The sequence below is a fragment of the Ctenopharyngodon idella genome, chromosome 3, assembly GCF_019924925.1.
Source record: "Ctenopharyngodon idella isolate HZGC_01 chromosome 3, HZGC01, whole genome shotgun sequence".
NCBI lineage: Eukaryota > Metazoa > Chordata > Actinopteri > Cypriniformes > Xenocyprididae > Ctenopharyngodon > Ctenopharyngodon idella.
The window spans coordinates 30377306-30396995 of NC_067222.1; the positions used below are offsets into that span (position 1 = coordinate 30377306).

Sequence of the window (19690 nt, forward strand, 5' to 3'; positions counted from 1 at the left end):
TTGCTCTATGTGCCCTTTTCAAGAACCATAAATACTTTGGCTGCTAGGACTGTTCTCCATAAGAAAAGGATGCTGAGCTGCAGAACAAATCATCCCTCAAACAGGCTTACACAAGATTAGCAATGTTGACATGCCCTAACAATCACTGGAGACCATGTTTCCAGACAGACTCTGGCCCCCTGAAATGTCACGCTCGTGTTGCAAACACATACCATACGCTGTGAGAAGACGTCACTGATTTTTTGTGGCCTTGGTATTTTATATAAATATTTTCCATTATGCTCTCAAGGTTAACAGAAATATTAGACAGAGTAGCTAATATTCAGTAAGTCTTTATATTTAAAATATAGCATCTCAAAGCAGATTAAATCCTGCCTGGTAAGAACCAACATACAAAGTAAAGCATTTAAACATAAGACCAATCAGGCCCTTAACCCTTTCAGATACAGGTTGCTACTGGGAAAAACCACCAAATCTTTTCATAACTTTCATTTCGCAAATAAAAATGATTCTTTCCATTTTAAGAATCTCTCTTTTTTTTTTTTTTTTTTTTTTTAAACAGTAGTAAATTAGCATACAGGAACTAATGGTATTTATGTAGCTTCTATTCAAAGTTGGCTGCACACAGCTGCTGATGTTGCTTCTGAGATCTTGCTCACCAGCTAAACTGGGTTGATTTTTGCACATATTCTTAGGTTTCTCACATTACTCTATATTTCATTAAAGGTAAAATGTTTCAGAATGATAGTTTATAAAATGAATGACGGTAAAAACTTTAAATGAGGTCAAATGTGGTGTTTTTTTCCACAGTAACCACTATGATTATGCGTAAAACGAAGTGGTTACATGCAGTAACCACAATGCACATGGGAGTAACACTAAATAACATTAAAAATAAAGGAGAAAAACATTCAAGGTTTAACAATTTACAGGAATAGATAACGCTGATTAATGTATATGTAAATGTATACCTCATACTCAGGAGCGTATTGCAAAAATATACTGCATTTCAAACCAGTCTGGTCTGTATGACACCTAATCTGAAAAGCCTTCTACTACTCAAGAAGTTAAAGGGTTAGTTCACCCAAAAATAAAAATTCTGTCATTAATTACTCACCCTCATGTCGTTCCCACACCCGTAAGACCTTCATTCATCTTCAGAACACAAATTAAGATATTTTTGATAAAATCCGATGGCTCAGTGACGCCAACTGATTTGAAACAAAAGATTTGTAAAGCTTCATGAAGCAGTGTTTTGAAATCGGCCATCACTAGATATTGTTGAAAAGTCTTTTTTTTTTTTTTTTTTTGGCGCACAAAAAGTATTCTTGTCGCTTCATAACATTAAAGTTGAACCACTGTAGTCACATGAACTGTTTTAAATATGTCTTTATTAGCTTTCTGGATCTTGAGAAGTTTGGTGACATTGCTGGCAATGGAGGCCTCACTAAGCCATCGGATTTCATCAAAAATATCTTAATTTGTGTTCTGAAGATGAACGAAGGTCTTACGGGTGTAGAACGACATGAGGGTGAGTAATAAATGACATTATTTTCATTTTTGGGTGAACTAACCCTTTAAATGTTACGCAAAAACTACTGGAACCAGATTTTTTTTTTTTTTAAAAAGAAGTTTTTACAAAACTAAAGTTAAAAAATGAACTGACAACAATGCATAGTGGTCACAGGGAGAAATTGTCTCAAAAATGACCTTTGACCCTCCCACGTCTAAGGAATTTGAACCCACACTAAGTTTGATTAGTTTGTTACTCATTCATGACAATATCAGTAGAAATATAATGGAAATTCAGTGCCTGAAAGGGTTAATGTTCTAAAAAAACAGTTGGTCTGAGATACTGGGCATGCTGTGTACACGATGACAACCCATACATGTAACATTTCATAAAGCCACAGTACTCGTATATACTATCAATAATTTCATGGCAATGCTTGATTGAAATAAATTGATCCTGATTCTATCAAAACAGGCACTAAAATGGGCTATATTAAAGTGCATTAGGTGCTGTCTAGGTAGTCAGCTCACTAGATTTGAGACACGGCCTACATGTATACATGCTGGAAAATACCCACACTCATCAGCTGACGTGTAAGCTGCCCCTGTAAGAGCCCCAGTGACCCCCCCAAACATTCAGCAGTCGAGGGAGGAACTCAGAATGAAATTGTCCGCATAATGTTAGATCAGAGACTGTTAAGAATAAAGAAAACAAAAGGCCACCTACAGTGATTCGAGCCGCTCCAGTGCGGGGTCCTGAATCCGCGGGACCCTCCCGACACGAGGCCTTTATCCGGGATCAAACAGCCTCGGTTCTGGTGGTAGTAATCCATGCTTAAAAACGGGTTCGGACTAGGGGTCAGCCCAACAACGTCCACACTCTCGTACATCGTGAAATAAAAAAGCAAATATTCTCCAAAAGTAAACGTTTCCTTCTTAAAGTCGCAGCAAAAGACTCGAAACGTTATATGCGACCGTAAAATGGTCGGTACAAATAAATAAATCCCCTTATCAGAATATAAAATGGGAGCGTCTCTACGAAAAACTGCGATTTCGCACCATCGCGTACATAAAAACTTGAAAGGAAACGGTGCTCTTTTCTTCAGTGTGTTTGTGTAAGTCAGTTCAGCAGAAGCTCGTGCTGTCCACGGGGAATGAACTACATTCTTCAGATTTTAAAATCCTGCGCCAGTTGTTACAACACAGCGTGCTGTTGAAATTGTGGCTCTATATGAGACCCAATGATCGATGTGAAACTGCTACATGAGTATAAGCAGGATCCCGCGCGCAGCCCGTGGAAACGTCCGAAAACTGTTGGGAGCGATTGTTTTGAAAAGCTCTCAAACCCCTCCTCGCCACAAACGACACGTTTTCTAAATGATATTCGTTAACAGACCGACGTATAGACGCATATTTACTGTAAACACGCAGCCGTCCGCATCGATGAGAGAGCGCTCCGTCTCGTGAATAATCCCGTTGGAGTGCTGCTGATTGGACTCGGGAAGAACTTGCTCCAGTGTTTCCAGACCCTGCGAAAACGCGAACTCAACGTAATATCTTTAGCATCTTGTGTCGAACCCCTCGCATACTTCTGGGAAATTTCTCCCTGAAAAACAGAAGCGCTCTTCGACAGGGTAACTCTAGGCTTCACGCACTTTCCAGGCTATCCCACACCGCAATTCTTGACGAGTGTCAGCAGCTGCGCACAAACCCCGCCCACATCAACCCCCACTTCGACTGTGCCGCTCTCTGATTGGCTGCCGATAAACATAATCTCAGTCTTATCAATGTGCCATCTATCAACGAGGAGGATCTGTCGCCATAACAAGTTGAGCTGTAAAGTTTGTGCATACACATGTTTACATGTATTCGACTGCCGTTTTCTTAAAAAAAAAAGTTATGCAAAGTATAAGAAAGAGCACAGGAGTTATTGGGATGTTACTACAACTGGATTTTTAACTTTTGAAAGAAACACTCTTATAAGTAAGCTCTTTATTTCATCATAAATGAAACTACACTGAACTAGATTTTTTTTTTTGTTTTGTTTTCATGGACAAATAGATAATACATCTTCTAATATAAACTTGTGTGCAACTTTTGCATGAATTGAGATTATGCGTCCAATAATCGTATTTAAGTAAATACGTTTATGTTTACAATTTGTGCCATTTAAAAAGAGCAGACAGACTTTTTTCTTTCTTTCTTTCTTTTTTTTAAATGGTAACAACTTGCTCATGGTTTAACAATGTGTGGTTAAAAACCAATAATGGCCATTGTGAATGTATAATCAATAAACATATTGATCTCATGAGATCATATAGGGAGGCAATATTTATTTACCAGCCTATTGAAATTATAATCAGCTGAAATGTAGCATTATAAATGGCAGAACTTGTATTTAATAATAACAGGCATATCCACTGATCACCTACTCTTCCAGTAAACCACCATGCTGTCTCTGTAAAGAGCAGACACTCGCTGACCCCAAGACTGCTTTATCAATACAAAGTGAGGTAAACAACACATTGCAACACTATCTAGTTTCCCACCACAAAATCCATAGACGCTGTCTGGAGAGTAGTGTTCATAACAAGGCAATGAACACTTGGGCTGCAGCCCTACAGCATCCGTCAGCTCAACGCACCAAGGTTGCTGCCATCCGCTGATGGCTCCATCCATCAGTGAAACGACGTATTAGCCTCCCCTTATTTTCCGGCTTCAGCCCTCACATTTTTGTCCTTGACATGTAAGAGGTACTGTATTGATTTTTCACCATCTAAAATATTAGCCTGCACACAAAAGGCCGCTCATTCAATAAATACACGTTTATTAATGGGCAGTCCTTTTAATCCAACCAGACCCATATAAATCTGGCTATGAAACGGTCAGGGGGGAAATGACTGGCTCTAAATAAAACTGCTTTACATTTGTGCCAGTTTAAATGTTTCACGCAAGACATGACACATACACATACAGGTCAAGTGACTGTAATACTATATAAACAGTAAATACTGTTCAGGCGAAGTCACATTTACTGTTGTTTAGTGAGTTTTTGCAGACAGAATGGAGTCATTTCAATGGGAATTCACACAACTGGGAATTTCGCACAAGGGCAAAAGATTTTAGATTTCCCCATGCAGATTTTGCATCGAGTTCAGTTGGTCAGGCAAATTCACCACACTGACCAGACTTTTTTTGAAAGTTACTTCTTTGTGACCAGCGCTTCATACATCGCTACACTATTGACAATGGAATTTTTTTGCCTGCAAATTTTCATATTGTGACTGTACCTTTACACAAAATGACAAGCTGAAATTTGACGGTACATCTCTAATTTGACGGTGACTTTGCTAAATATTCCATTATCAAGAGTGCACAGCATTGAATAGCAGTGTTTGGGAAAGTTACTTTTGAAAGTAATGCATTACAATATTGTGTTACTCCCTAAAAAAAAAAGTAACTAATTGCGTTACTTAGTTACTTTTTATGAAAAGTAATGCATTACATTACTTCTGCGTTACTTTTTCTCACCTGAGCTGGGCTTGCTTGTTTGTTTTTTAATAACAGCAAATAAAGTTCTATTTTTGCCGACTGTAAAGACCCTTTCACACCAAAAGTGAAATTAATAAGCCTCAGGATGAAGGAAATGCATATTTACGCCTGTACAGTAAAGGGTGCAGCTCAAACAAACCTTTCAGCTGTGCTGCTATTCTGGATTAAAGAAGAATAGGACACAGGAGAAGTAAGTTCAACACTCTTATTTCTAGATGTAATCTAAAGTAATTTTTGCTTATTAGTATGGTTGAATTAGATCATTGAAGGTCAGCAGCAAATACATTGGTTAATAAAGTGAGATTAAATGCATAAAGTATATTTGTGTAATTTAATATAGTTAATTATTACAGGTTTGCGGAAAAATCAGAGATTGCATTTTACTGTTTTTATTCATTTTGAGGAATATTGAATGCGTTTGTGTAAGTGAGATGAGTAAATGCATGTTCACATTTAGTCTAGAACTACAATAACCATCATGTTCACATAGTGCACAACACCTCTGACCTTTATTTCTCTCAATATGGGGACAGGAGAGATGTCAGTCAATAAATGTGGAAAAGTAACTTAATTAAAGTAAAAGTAATCTGATTACGTAACTCAAGTTACTTGTAATGGTTACCCCCAACACCGTTGAATAAAGTTTTTATTACAATAAACATACTCACCCATTTCTTTACTACTATATGCTATGATTTTAATTGATTTAAATGATCTAGGTACACCAATACAACACATCTAATTGCGTAAACAGAATTTTTTTTTACATTTCAGAAGAAAAAAAAATCATAACTTTGCATTTTGAAAACAACAACAGACTAGTGTAATAGGCTGCATATGTCATTGATGGAGGCAAATGACCTAAGATTTGCAATACCTCGAGACTGCAGGAGTCGAGAGTGGCAGTATATCAGGGGAGGAGGGGGGTTGTATGGCGGCTGTTAGGAATTCAAAGACTTTATGGGGCTTTAGGAGGAAATGCATGAGCAAACCTGCTGGCAACTTGAAAGTGTGAGGCTATTTATTACCCTCAATCCACCTCCCCCACTTCACTTCCTCTAAATACGCATAAAAAAAGCTTCTTTATTTTCCATTAAACTCGACTTCTTATCAATGGTGCATGAGCTAGGAGCGGATACACGTCCTCAAGAACATATTGCACAATGTCAATGCTGTTCGACTGAGTCTGGGAGGTGTTAGCATACTGATAAGCGTATAGTTTTAAATGCTTATTTTTATTCTGTCAGTCACATGACCCAGTTTGTCCCAGAATGCCTGGCCCTGATGAACAGATGGGTGTTTGCATTGACTCACAATGCCTTTAATCAGTCTGATAGGGAGGGGCCATCATTCAATACTGTTACAATGAGCACCTGTGCTGACTCATTATATAGTAGCACAGTATGGATGTGCCACATGCTATTAACACCAACAAAGGTCAAGAGACTGATACCATTAAACATTCTCAACAGTGACTGCTTTTGAACTCCAGCTATATAAAAATGCATATGACAAAGTGAACCATTTTCCTATAAAATGCAATCACATAGGCAGTACGCTAAATCTGAGTGACATAACCTTGATCACAATCTCCGGGCATACATACTATTAACTCTTCTGTGAACCTCGCTCAAGCAATTTCCTGCAAGCGAGTGACATAAAAAGAGTTAAGAGGGTTATTTCTTATATAGTCATTAATAATCAAAGTCATAGCTCTTTGTAAATTATGGTACAATATAAATGCATTGAGAGGTTTGTGCTGTTACTATATGCCAGCTGATGCTTACTGCTGTGGTAAAACATATGGTGGAGATTAGCTACCGTGAAGCGCTCTGCCAGATGTGTAATGTTAGCGGGTGAAGGCTATTGACTAGTCCGCAGGGCCGCTGATGATCCTGATTGCTTGAGCAGTCCCGTCTCATTACTCTTGGCTCAAGGTCAAGGATTAAGTGATGAGAATAGATCCAGCCTCTTACTATCCTTATGGTGAGTTGTTTGTTTGAATGTGGGTTTGTGTACTTAAGGGCGAATATGTTAGTTGTTTACATTGTCAATCATCATTAGAGATTTACAGTCATACAAAAAAAAAATATATATATATTTTTAAAAAATGTCTCTGTGATGTTTTATCCATACAATGAGAGTCAAGGTATAAAGGCCAATTTATGCCACATAAGAAAAGAAAATCGTGCTTTGGTAAATCATAATTATGACTAAAAGTCATAATCGTGACATAAAAATTTAAAATTATGAGATACTATGACATAACTATGAGATAAATGTGACCCTGGACCACAAAACCAGTGATAAGTAGCATGGGTATATTTGTAGCAATAGCCAACAATACATTGTAAATACAATGTAAATCATTAGGATATTAAGTAAAGATCATGTTCCATGAAGATATTTTGTACATTTCCTACCATAAATATATCAAAAATTTATTTTTGTGAATGGATTTGCATTGCTAAGGACTTCATTTGGACAACTTTAAAGGCGATTTTCTCAATATTTTGATTTTTTTTTTTTTTTTTGCACCCTCAGATTCCAGATTTTCAAATAGTTGTATCTCAGCCAAATATTGTCCTATCCTAACAAACCTTACATCAATAAGATGATGTATAAATCTCAGTTTCAAAAAATTGACCCTTATGACTGGTTTTGTCGTACAGGGTCACAAATAGTTAAAATCATGAGATAAAGAAGTCAAAATTAAGACATAGAATACACTTTTACTTTTTGTTTTTTTATCTCATAATTATGACTCATAATTTTAAAATGTTAATGTCATATTTTTGATTTACCAAATTATACATATTTTGTTCTTATGTGGCATAAATAAGATTCCATACAAAATGGGTTAAATGTTGTTTTGAACCCCATTGGCCTTGATTATATGAACATAACTTTTTTGGGTGAACCATCCCTTTAATGCATCTCTATTTCCTAAAAAAAAAATTATATCATGCTATTCTGATGGCCCAGATGATGGGCAGTTTCGACATCTGCTAAAATTAAGGTGCGGCATGAGTGGTCAGGTCCACTTCACCTGTCCCCTGGCTACGCATCATAACACCCTATTGACGTACTGACCCCTACTGACTCAAACAACAGATGAAGAGCTCACTGACACATATGGCTGTTTGTATTGGGTCATTTACGTATGTTCAGGGCAGATATGAGTATGATTTGTCTAAATATGATTTATGTGTACATTAACATTTTTCCCGTACTACAGTATGATTACTGTAATCATCTAACACATTATACTATATAGTCTCCTTAACAACCTCACATTTACCAGCTCGTGATATAGACGTATAGTGACCTATATGAAGAACTCCCAGTTTTTTCACCAGTAATGGCCCGAGCGCAGATCGAGTGCTATAGGGAAATGTGCCGAGCTGGTTCAAATGTTAATGGTCCATCTGAAATCCCCTGCTTAGCCAGCAGGTTGGGGAACAAAAGCCCCATAGAGGTACAGCTTGCAGGGTCTGGACATGACAAATGCGGCCGAGACCGGGGCAGCGGTTGCTGTGGAGCTCTGGGGAGGGAAAAGCGGGGGCAGTGGAATGATCTACCAAACCCAAGCCTCATTGAGGGCATCGCATCGGGGGGGGCAGCGGGGGTCACCCCATCATCATCACCATTTCAAAGAGGCTAAGAGTGAGGTGGAGCCGAGTACTGGGTGGGGGAGGTCCGCTGACCCCGACCAGTGTCCCCGCACTACTCCATCTTCTGCGGATGGTAACAGCATGAAAGAAAGCCCCATCATCTCTACTCCCGTCACGACAGAGAGATATTGAGAGGCCGAGAGACAGATAGGGGGCTTCTCTCTAAACAGGCCCATTACCTTGACACCCCCTAGAGGAAAGACCTTCACCCCCGACACTCTTGCTCTTGATTTCTCATTCCAGCTCCCTTTCACATGGAGAAAAAACACACAAAGGACCCAGTGGGACTGCGCTGTGATGATGGGCCTCGGGCAGGAAGAATCTGGTACATTACATAGTTGGGCGGCCAAAACAAAAGCCAGTGATTTTTCCGTTTAAAGGCGATCTGAGTCATCACACACACAACGGCAGACCAGAGCCACAGCCAGCCTTCCAGGCCACCAGCTCTCTATCTTATCAAAGCAGACCCACTCCCCACAGAGGACCCCATATCACCACACATAAGAACATCAAGCAGCCTCTGTGATAATGCTCAGTCTTTACTGCCAGTGCTTAAGCCTAAGCCCCATGCATATCAAAAAGCCCTGAATGTGCTGGCCAAACCCCTGCTTTGCATATAGATACTGAGCCTATTGACATATCGATTCTCCTGGCCAAGGACCCATGAAAGCAACCGACGCAAATCCCCCCTTTAATCAGCGAAAGCCCCCTAAAGCGGTCTGAAGCGGGAACAAGAGCTAGTCGCTCTGCTACAGTACCCTCACAATGGCCTGGCAAATGCGCCATTATGACTTGTTTGACCCTCTTCTCCAAGTGCACTGGCTACTTTGAGAGTGTAATTAACCCATCTTTCCCCCACCCCTTGATACAATTACAATAGAGGCACAGCATTCCTCAAGCGCTCTCATGCACTTGCACTGGAAGACAGGGGCAGACGGGGGCCACGAACGGGTGGGTTGACCCGGGCTCACGGAGCACTGAGAGGCTGAGTGCTTCAGAACAACTACGAAGAGATTATAGGTTCAGTCATTGAGAAGAAAATGAAGAAGAAAATGTTACTGAGCTGTTTGGACATCAAATTAAGACACAGAATAGAAGTACTCGTAAGAAATGCTACTTATGTCATAGTGATATGAAGCACAGAAGTCAGTGTGAATTGGTGTTTGCAACACATTTTAAAGGGTTAGTTCACCCAAAAATGAAAATTCAGTCATTAATTACTCACCCTCATGTCGTTCCACACCAGTAAAACCTTCGTTCATCTTCAGAAGACAAATTAAGATATTTTTGATGAAATTCGATGGCTCAGTGAGGCCTCCATTGCCAGCAAGATAATTAACACGTTCAGATGCCCAGAAAGCTACTATAGACGTATTTAAAACAGTTCATGTGACTACAGTTGTTCAATCTTAATGTTATGAAGCGACGAGAATACTTTTTGTGCACCAAAAAAAACAAAATAACGACTTTATTCAACAATATCTAGTGAAGGGCGATTTCAAAACACTGCTTCATGAAGCTTCAAAGCTTTACGAATCTTTTGTTTCGAATCAGTGGTTCGGAGCGTGTACCCCCCAGTGGTGAACCACTGAAATTTCGAAACACTTATGACTTAACAAAGCCTCGTTTACTGAAATCACTTGATTTTGTCACACGCTCCGAACCACTGATTCGAAACAAAAGATTCGTAAAGCTTTGAAGCTTCATGAAGCAGTGTTTTGAAATCGCCCTTCACTAGATATTGTTGAATAAAGTCGTTATTTTGTTTTTTTTGGTGCACAAAAAGTATTCTCGTCGCTTCATAACATTAAGGTTGAAACACTGTATTCACATGAACTGTTTTAAATACGTCTATAGTAGCTTTCTGGGCATCTGAAAGTGTTAATTGTCTTGCTGGCAATGGAGGACTCACTGAGCCATCGGATTTAATCAAAAATACCTTAATTTGGTTTCTGAAGATCAACGAAGGTCTTACGGGTGTGGAATGACGTGAGGGTGAGTAATAAATGACAGAATTTTCATTTTTGGGTGAACTAACCCTTTAACTCTGTAATGTGATGTATTTTAAACAGGACATTCAACTGGACTGTGAAAAGAGGCCGTTACATACCAGAATAAAGGAAGACTGAATGATAGTTTGCTAAAACAATGCCTAAATAGCTATTTGGCTATTGGTTAACTTTGGGTTTATAGGTTTTCAAACCTCTGGTCTGCAAGAGAGTGATAGGGTAGTCTGTGGAAAAATAGAGGAAAAATAATGTAAATGTGTAAGGATGAAAAAAAAAAAAAAGTTGGTCCATAGGAAAAAGTGTGTAAAAATGAATTTTAAAAAAAATCAATTAAAAAAAAATGAAAGAAAAATAGTGTAAAAAATGTGTAAACATTAAAATTAATAAATAAATAAATATTATAATAATAAATATTATTGCACAACAACAGCAATAATAATAATTATTATTATTACTATTATTATTATTACTTATTAAATAATTAATTATTGTTATTACTATTAGACAAAGTACAATAATAAAAAAATAAGTTGATAGATTGGATAGAATTTGACATTATTATGGTTTCATTCTGTTTTCTAAAGAATGGAAGTCAAAAGATTTATCACAATTTTATTCATCAGGTTTATGCATCTAACAGTGAACTAATGGTCGGTAGAAAAAATATAGTATCAACTTACATGAAAACATTTTTATATATTACGAAGGCGGCCATCTAATTTGTAGGTGCTTGGTTTCTGAGTTCAGATAAGTCACTCTAATCTGTCAATAAATAGGTGCATGACATTGATTTTGGTATTCAAAGCATAAAATAGGTTTCTCAGTTTGTCAAATGTCACATGTGAACTAACATGTTTCTACATCTGCAGTACATGCAGCAGATGAATGGTCACAAAATCCACATTGTATCTGACAACGTGATATAAAGAGATCTCTCGCTCTATCCATTTCTAGTGTGCTTCTTGCATGCAGAATGAGCACCTCCTATAATCCACTTCTCTGAGAGAAATGCAAAGGGGGAAAAGAGAGGAGATGAAAGAGGGCTGAGTAGTTACGATGGATTACAGGCTCAGTGAGGCAGTGGGGGAGGCCAGTGGACTGATAATATTTAACCAGACCCGGGTGGACCATCTGGAACCACCCCCCTTCTTCAACAGTCCAGCTCTCACATCTGGGTCCTCCTCTGAAGGAATAACTCACATTTGCCTTCAAATGAATAATGCTGTTTTTACATTACGTGGAAAGAATTTCAACACAAACTTCATTGACCTCATGCAAAGCAACATGATAGCAGACACTGTAGATCACTTAATTAAGTCAACCGTTTAAAGTGCTCAAACAATGCTTACACACAACGCTCAAACACGTTTTAAGCAGATGTCACATTCTTAAAAATTTCTAAAACAATCTTCAATTACTTTCAGGACATGTTCTATTTTGAGCCCTTTTTCTTCCTTCATGTGAGTCCAGCAGTTTATACAATTAGTTAGGTTGGGATTCCCCCTAATTCTCCAGAGCAGCTGCAAAACCATGTGGGGGTTGGGGGGTGGGGTGCATGAACAGGAACAAACACACTGACCCCCAGCCCAATTGGCCAGCCATTCTGATCCCCATTCCGAAAGCCACCGCACTTCCCGTCTCCAAACTCCAGTCTAAGAAAACAAGCATGCTGTCACTCTAGAAGCCCTTCCACATATTTCAGCAGAGCAGATTTCATTTGGATGAGATGGAAGCTGGACTGGAGAATATGTGCACTGAGCTACACGACATTTCTTCAGTATAATTAGCTCATTTTGATTTAAACACTGCATGTGATCCTATAGTCCACTTATAAACAAGAGTTATGGCTTATTGTCAGTGCCTTTTTAATGTCAAGCCTGACTCTAATAATGTTAAAAATGTAGTGGATATGATCAATAAAAACAGGGTTTGCCCTTTAATCCACATGCAAATGCAAACACATGCAACACATTTCTATACAATATTTCTTGTTAAAGAACACGTACACTGACAGCTTGAGGAAAACAATTAATAAGGTAAAATGTCTGGTAATCCAACATTAACATATGCCAGTTTTAACAATGGAAAATGTGGTAGGAATACTAAAGGTTGGAAAATAAAAAGGTTTTAAATCTTAAAGGAACAGTTCACAGTTCAGTTTTCAGTCATCATTTACTCATGTACCCTCATTGTCATTCCAAACCCATAAACCCATAAGATTTCTTTTTTTTTTTTTTCATAGTACACAAAAAGAACATTTTTAAAGAATATCTACATACTGAAAGTGAATGAGAACAGGGTCTGTCAAGCTTCCAAATGACAAAAAAACACCTATAAAAGCACAATAAAAAAAGTCATTTGAAATGTTCTGAAGTCACACAATAGCTTAAAGGGATAGTTCACCCAAAAATGAAAATTATCCCATGATTTACTCACCCTCAAGCCATCCTAGGTGTATATGTGGTGTATATATCTTCTTTCAGACAAACACAATCAGATATATATTTAAAAATATCCTTAGTCCTCCAAGGTTTATAATGGTTGTGAATGGGGGGGGCGCATTTTCAAGTCAAAAATAATGCATCAATCCTTAAAAAAATGAATCAATACAACTCCAGGGGTTAATAAAGGCCTTCTGAAGCGAATCGGTGCGTTTGTGTAAAAAAAAAAAAAAGTATCCTTAGTTAAAACTTTATGAAGAAAAGCGTTAACTTTCGTGACGTAGTACACAATGCCATGACGTACTATAAACCATTATAAACCTTGGAGGACTAAGGATATTTTCAAATATATCGCCGATATGTGTTCCTCTTATGTTCGTCTGAAAGAAGATAGTCATATACACTTAGGAAGGCTTGAGGGTGAGTAAATTATGGAATAATTAAAATTTTTGGGTGAATTATCCCTTTAAAGAACAGATACAAATTTAAGACAGTATTTATTGATAATCTTCCCCTCTACTGCAACTCAGAAATGGACTACAAACGACACATCAACACTATTTGGCACTGATTCTTACAAGTGTTGTGACCGCACATCATTGACATTAAGCCTAATACAGTGACATTAAAAGGTGCCTCATTTGATTAGCAATTTAATTTTTGATTCTTTTTTGTAATTATGCATCTTGACAGCCCCAGTCTCTATTCAGGATTCTTTTCTGTTCCTCAAAAGAAAGAAAGTCATACAGGTTTGGAAGGACATAAGGGTGAGAAAATGATTAATTTTAATTTTTTGGGTGAATTATCCCTTTAATACACTTTAAAAAACAAAAAAGTGAAACACCACAGCATTCTTCTGATTAACTTTGCCCTGTTCGGTTTGTGTTCAAGTAACAGTTTGGTTCTCTACATTACCTTCCTGAACACTGATCAGCACAAAGAAGAGAGGTCAATTGTGTTCGTTTTTTAGCCTCTTATGATAATATGGTTGTACAATAGCATCTCTGTTTAGGATCTGTAAATGAGTACAAGACTTCCTAATCAAATTCATTTAAAGTTCAGGAAATATTTAGCATGATGATAAGAGCTTTCTACTCAACTAATTATAAATGGAAGAAAGCACATGAACAAAAACACATCAACGTTCTCAATTCTTCCTGATCCACGGCAGAAGAAAAATACTCCTGTAAATGTCAATACACCATTTTTACTTTGTCTTCAAGCCAAGACACTGAGACTCAAAAGGGCTGAGCTCAGCAAATTCATGCAGAGACTTTTCCCCTCTTCCTTCGACTTTTTAAGTTTCAGATATCTCTTAACTTACAGTAAACTTAACTCAAAGACGAGATTGTAATACAAGACTTCTAAAGAAGTGCTATCCATATGTACTTCTGTTGATCAGTTTGATTGTTCCTGTGATTATGTGATTTAATCAAGGAAAAACAAGAACTAATCTGAATGGCTAAATATTAGCTTGCGCTTTGCAAAACTCAAATGATTAATAGGCGTCTACTGAGAACATTTCTCTGTTGACCCATCTGTACATAAACACTACAGTTTAAAGGTTTGTGCTTGGTCAGATTTTTTTAAATGTTTTCGTAAGAAGTCTCTTACGCTCACCAAGACTGCATTTATGAAACCAAAAATACAATAAAACTAGTAATATTGTGAAATATTATTACAATTTCAAATAACTGTTTTCTACTTTAATATATTTTAATATGTAATTTATTCCTGTGATGGCAAAGCTGTATTTTAAGCATCATTACTCCAGTCTTCAGTGTCACATGATCCTTCAGAAATCATTCGGATATGATTTGATGCTCAAGGAACATTTCTTATTATCAATAATATTTCATAGAAACTGCAATACATTGTTTTTCAGGATTCTGTGATAGAAAGATCAAAAGAACAGAATTTATTTGAAATATATATTTTTGTGACATTATAAATGTCTTCATTGTCAGTTTTGATCAATTTAATGTGTCCTTGCTGATAGTATATTAATTTAAAAAACATTTTTTTTTACTCACCCCAAACTATTAACCGCTATTAAAATGTATGTTCATTCCGTGTCGGTTGTTGAAATGTAAAGTTTGGGTGTCCTTACATGTGAAAAATATAGCTAGATTCAAACATTTAATATATAACCTCAGACTTCAGCCCCAAAGTACATGTAAATTAGTCATTTTGTACAATTTTATTTTAGCAGTTTCTAATTGTCAGTCTTTATTTAAAAAAAGCACAGTCATTGTCAGCTGCCACAGGGCAGAGCACAAAATCAAAGCAGATATGCTAATAGCAACTCTTGGACACAATTAGCGAAAAGGAACTCGCTCTATGTGCCACGAATGATTAGCAAATGAACTTTTCCTTTTGATGTAGACGAAAGAGGCGGCTTATTCCTCCCTCCTTCCTGCCAGCCTCCTCAATCGGTTCTTTCCAGTACAGTACATTCCAGTGAGCTGGTGGACTGGCATGATTGATACAGACATGGTGGCAAATGGGTTTGGCAATAGGCTTACCAGCCGTTTATTACATGAATTGTTCCCAAATCAAGGCATCACAGTTCCATTCTTTAGCAAATGAATATGGAATGGGCATTCGTTCCATATTCAAAATGGAAATTTTCTGAATGTATGAGGAAATACAAGCCGAAATCAATGATGGATTTGTTGTCACAATCAGCTGTTTGAGGAATTCACAGCTTAATGCTGTCAACCGCTGACAAATCTGTCTGCTGTCATGCCAGTGACTTCAAGTTCAAGCAGAGACACAAGTTGTATTTTCTCTCGCGTAGAAATGTCACCATTAACTCCTCAATATCCAGCTTCAGAACAGAGACTAAAAAGTACTGACAAACACATGGGAGAATGCCCCTGGATTTAAACTGTCAGTAATATTTATAAAGCAAATCATAATGCAAAATGTTCAAGAGAAAAATAGGCTTAACGCAAGACTTTTTTTTTTGTCAGCACAAGTTCTCCTGAAGCTAATATTGTACATACCTCTTGCTCCATTTAAAAAAAAAAAAGTGATTTATAGGCTTTTTGACACAGTATAACTTTTCTTCACTTGATGATAATGGTCAACAAACAAATTAGACACAAGTTAGCTTGCTAGCTTTAGCCTCCATGTGTACAAAGGTGTTAGTAAATATTTCAAAGAGTTCAGTTACTTTCACGTGGACAGTTTAATGTGTATATTCAGTATGGACACCATCATAAGTGTCCCTTGTAGCTCATGACTTTTGTATTTGTGTGCGTAAAATTGTAATCGCTTACAGTAGCACACGCAGTCAGGAGTAATCTGTCATTAAGAGGACACTGCTGGTTCCTGTCATTGAGTCATGCCTTCACTAAATGAGGTCAGACTGATGTGTTGTTTTAATCAACCCAGCCTGCCTCCATTAATTATTCAACACCTTAGTGGATAGGGAGCCCTACGGCCTGAGAAGAGGGAGGAGAGAAAGAGAGTGAAGGGAGAGTTTACAACTAGACAAGGTTATGATATAAGAGGAAATGCAAACAGATGTTGAGCAATGAGGCAATGAAACTGCATGTTAATGCAGTATGCATATTTGGCATAAAAATATTAATATCATTTATATGCATTTGGCAGATGCTATCATCCAAAGCAACTTATAATGAATTCAAGGTACACATATGACCAGTTCTTGCTTGATCTGGAAATCGAAACCATGACCTTGGTGTTGTTAGCGCCATGCTCTATTGCTTGAGCGACGGGAAGGCTAATATCAGAGAAAAAGCTCAAATTAAGCTTGAAATCACAAAGAAAAGGGAAAATTAATGATAAATATTTATACGAAACCTCAGTGACATTGAAAGCTTCCCCTCTAAAAACACCCACGATCCACCTCACACTTGGTCTGCCAATCACACCGTCTGCGCTGCAGTAAAATGTCAGCAGCCATGGAGTGCGAAAGTGTGAATGTGAGGTGTGAGGGAGGACGGCATTTGGGTCACAGGGTTTCACACCAGGCATCAGGCACAACAAAGAAACTCAAATAAGAAACTCAGAGAACTTAATATGGCAATACACAACAATAAGATTTCACAGCAAGTGAATTGCTAACAGATTAACTAGGGATGCACAATACATCAGTTATCATCAGCCAATATTAGCATATTTTGTTAATTATCAACAACAGTTTTAATTTGCATTGACTCGAATTCACCTGAAATATTCTAATATAATATAATATAATATAATATAATATAATATAAATGTAGGGATCAGTAAGTAATGATTACTTTTGTTCAGCAGCGACTCATTAAATTATAAATTATGAGAAATATTTCTTGAGCATCAAATCATATTAGAATGATTTCTGAAGGATCATGTGACTCTGAAGATTGGAGTAATGACTGAAAATTCAGCTTTGTCATCACAGAAATGAATTACATTTTAAAATATATTAAAATAGAAAATTATTTTTATTTAAATGGTAATAATATTTTACAACATTACAGTTTGTACTGTATTTTTGATCAAATAAATGCAGCCTTAGTGAACATAAGAGACTTTCAAAAATATCTTTAAAAAAATCTTACTGACTTTTGAACAGTTTCTATTCTATTCTATTCTATTCTATTCTATTCTATTCTATTCTATTCTATTCTATTCTATTCTAAATAGTGCATAAAGTATCAGCAATCGCATCATTTGGCCATAACACAAAGCGATCATCATATCAGTCAAAATGTTTATATTGGTACATTATTAATTTGCAACTAAAACATGATAATGCTACAAGGGTACTATGTTTTTCCATGTTCTTGTAACAGCATATTTTGTGTGATTGATGCCTCTGTTAAGGCTTAGTGGTGTTTAAAATTGCATTAAATACACTCCTGCAATCTCACTAAAAGAAAAAAACAAGTCCCACTCGCACACACATACACACCACACAAACAATGCAGCGATTGAGAGATACAAAAATATTCCATGCTTCAGCAAAAAATAAAGCACAGCATAGAAGGTATCATGCTGCTTTCCACCGCCCCTTTCTGTTGCCTTCTTTCCTCTCTTCACTTTCTCTGTAAGTACACATATCTCAGGATGGGGTCTGGAGATTTATGAGCTATAGTGAGAAGTGGGCCAGAAAGCCCTCCCTGGCTCTGGATCTGCTTTGCCGCCTCCCTCACGTCTTTTATTTCCATCCCTCCCTCTCTGGTTGCAGCGCTTTCTGCTCACATTACCCTCTGTTGAGTGATAAACATTGTCTGTGGGCAGTAAATTCAGTCTGAGCCTGACAGGCCTCCAATAAACCAGTCTATTCTCTCACTGTGAGGAGGCTTTGGTCTGGAGGCCCACAGGAAGGGAATGCAGACACACACACACACACACATACACACACTCACAAACTAACATACACGCAGATATAAAGATAAACAAGTTAAGAGGGACAAGATACATGTGGCATACATCATGCACATCAAAGGCACAAATAAGGAACAAACACAAGAGACACATTCATATGCACTCGCACAAAGAAACAATGATCAACATGCGTCTGACTAAAACTCGCTAGCCGGATTTACACAACCAACGAACAAAAGCTTAGAAATCCTCACTATACAATAAATGTCTATTAATCACACACACAATGATTTCAACTGTAAAAACGAAAAGGTGCAAATTAAAAGCTAATTTCTTAAATTTGTCTTTATTTCTTTTTCATTGAGCAGAATGGCATTACTGTTCTGCTTCAGCTCATTTTTATATCACCTAAAACCACAATACAGCCACTTATGGCAGTTTACTCAGGGCAACTGGCTAACTCTGTAATGAGCGGTTAGATTACAATTTGGCAAGCAAATTTACACAGTAAAGGCAATACCACCTGCTGCACAGTGAGCAAGTAAAACGCAAAGTACCAGGCAAAAAGAAACCACACATGTGAGTAAGAAATAGCAAATTTGGGGCATTTGGAGGACAAATTTGCTGCTTATATGCAAATTTATTACAAATGCTTGTTATACTTCCAGATTTTGGTTTCTTTCGACATCTTTGATATCATACAAGTTTCCATTAGTGTTTGTTCACTTGACTAGTAATAGAAAGATATGTATCAGTCTGATATTTAGACATTTTGGGACATATTAGACCTATTAACAGAAATGGCAGTTCATTCTTGTGCCAGTTGAGAATTGTGAATAAATATTGTGTAAAATAAGTTCTTTCATTCTCATTTGTTATCATTAAAACACTCTTATTTGCATTATATCAGCTAATGGCCAACTTGATCTCTAGATATATTGGTATCGGCCACTGAAAACCCCACATGGGTTGACCACTAGAATGAACCATGATGTGGTTTCCGGCAAATGTTCTTATCTTACAGTGTCCTAATAAGTTCTAAAAGATGACTGAAATCAAGCACTTCAATAGCTAGCAGACTCTCAGAGGTCCAGCCGCACCACATGCTCAGAGACGATTTACAGATGCAGCCATAAACTTCCTGCCAATAATGGAACAG

At 37.4% G+C, this 19690-nt stretch overlaps 1 protein-coding gene across 4 annotated transcripts in view; it reads right to left on the reverse strand.

Annotated features, from left to right (window-relative positions):
* Positions 1 to 19690, reverse strand: part of rarab (retinoic acid receptor, alpha b) — a 127229-nt gene that overhangs the window by 31976 nt on the left and 75563 nt on the right. Inside the window, exon 1 of one of the 4 annotated variants that reach the window (XM_051886653.1) lies at positions 2240 to 3213. The exons of the other annotated variants lie outside the window; for them this stretch is intronic. Within the exon in view, the coding sequence (XP_051742613.1) occupies positions 2240 to 2402 (163 nt within the window). The 5' untranslated portion in view covers positions 2403 to 3213. Of the gene's footprint in view, positions 1 to 2239; positions 3214 to 19690 lie in introns of those variants that run through there. 4 annotated transcript variants of the gene reach the window in all.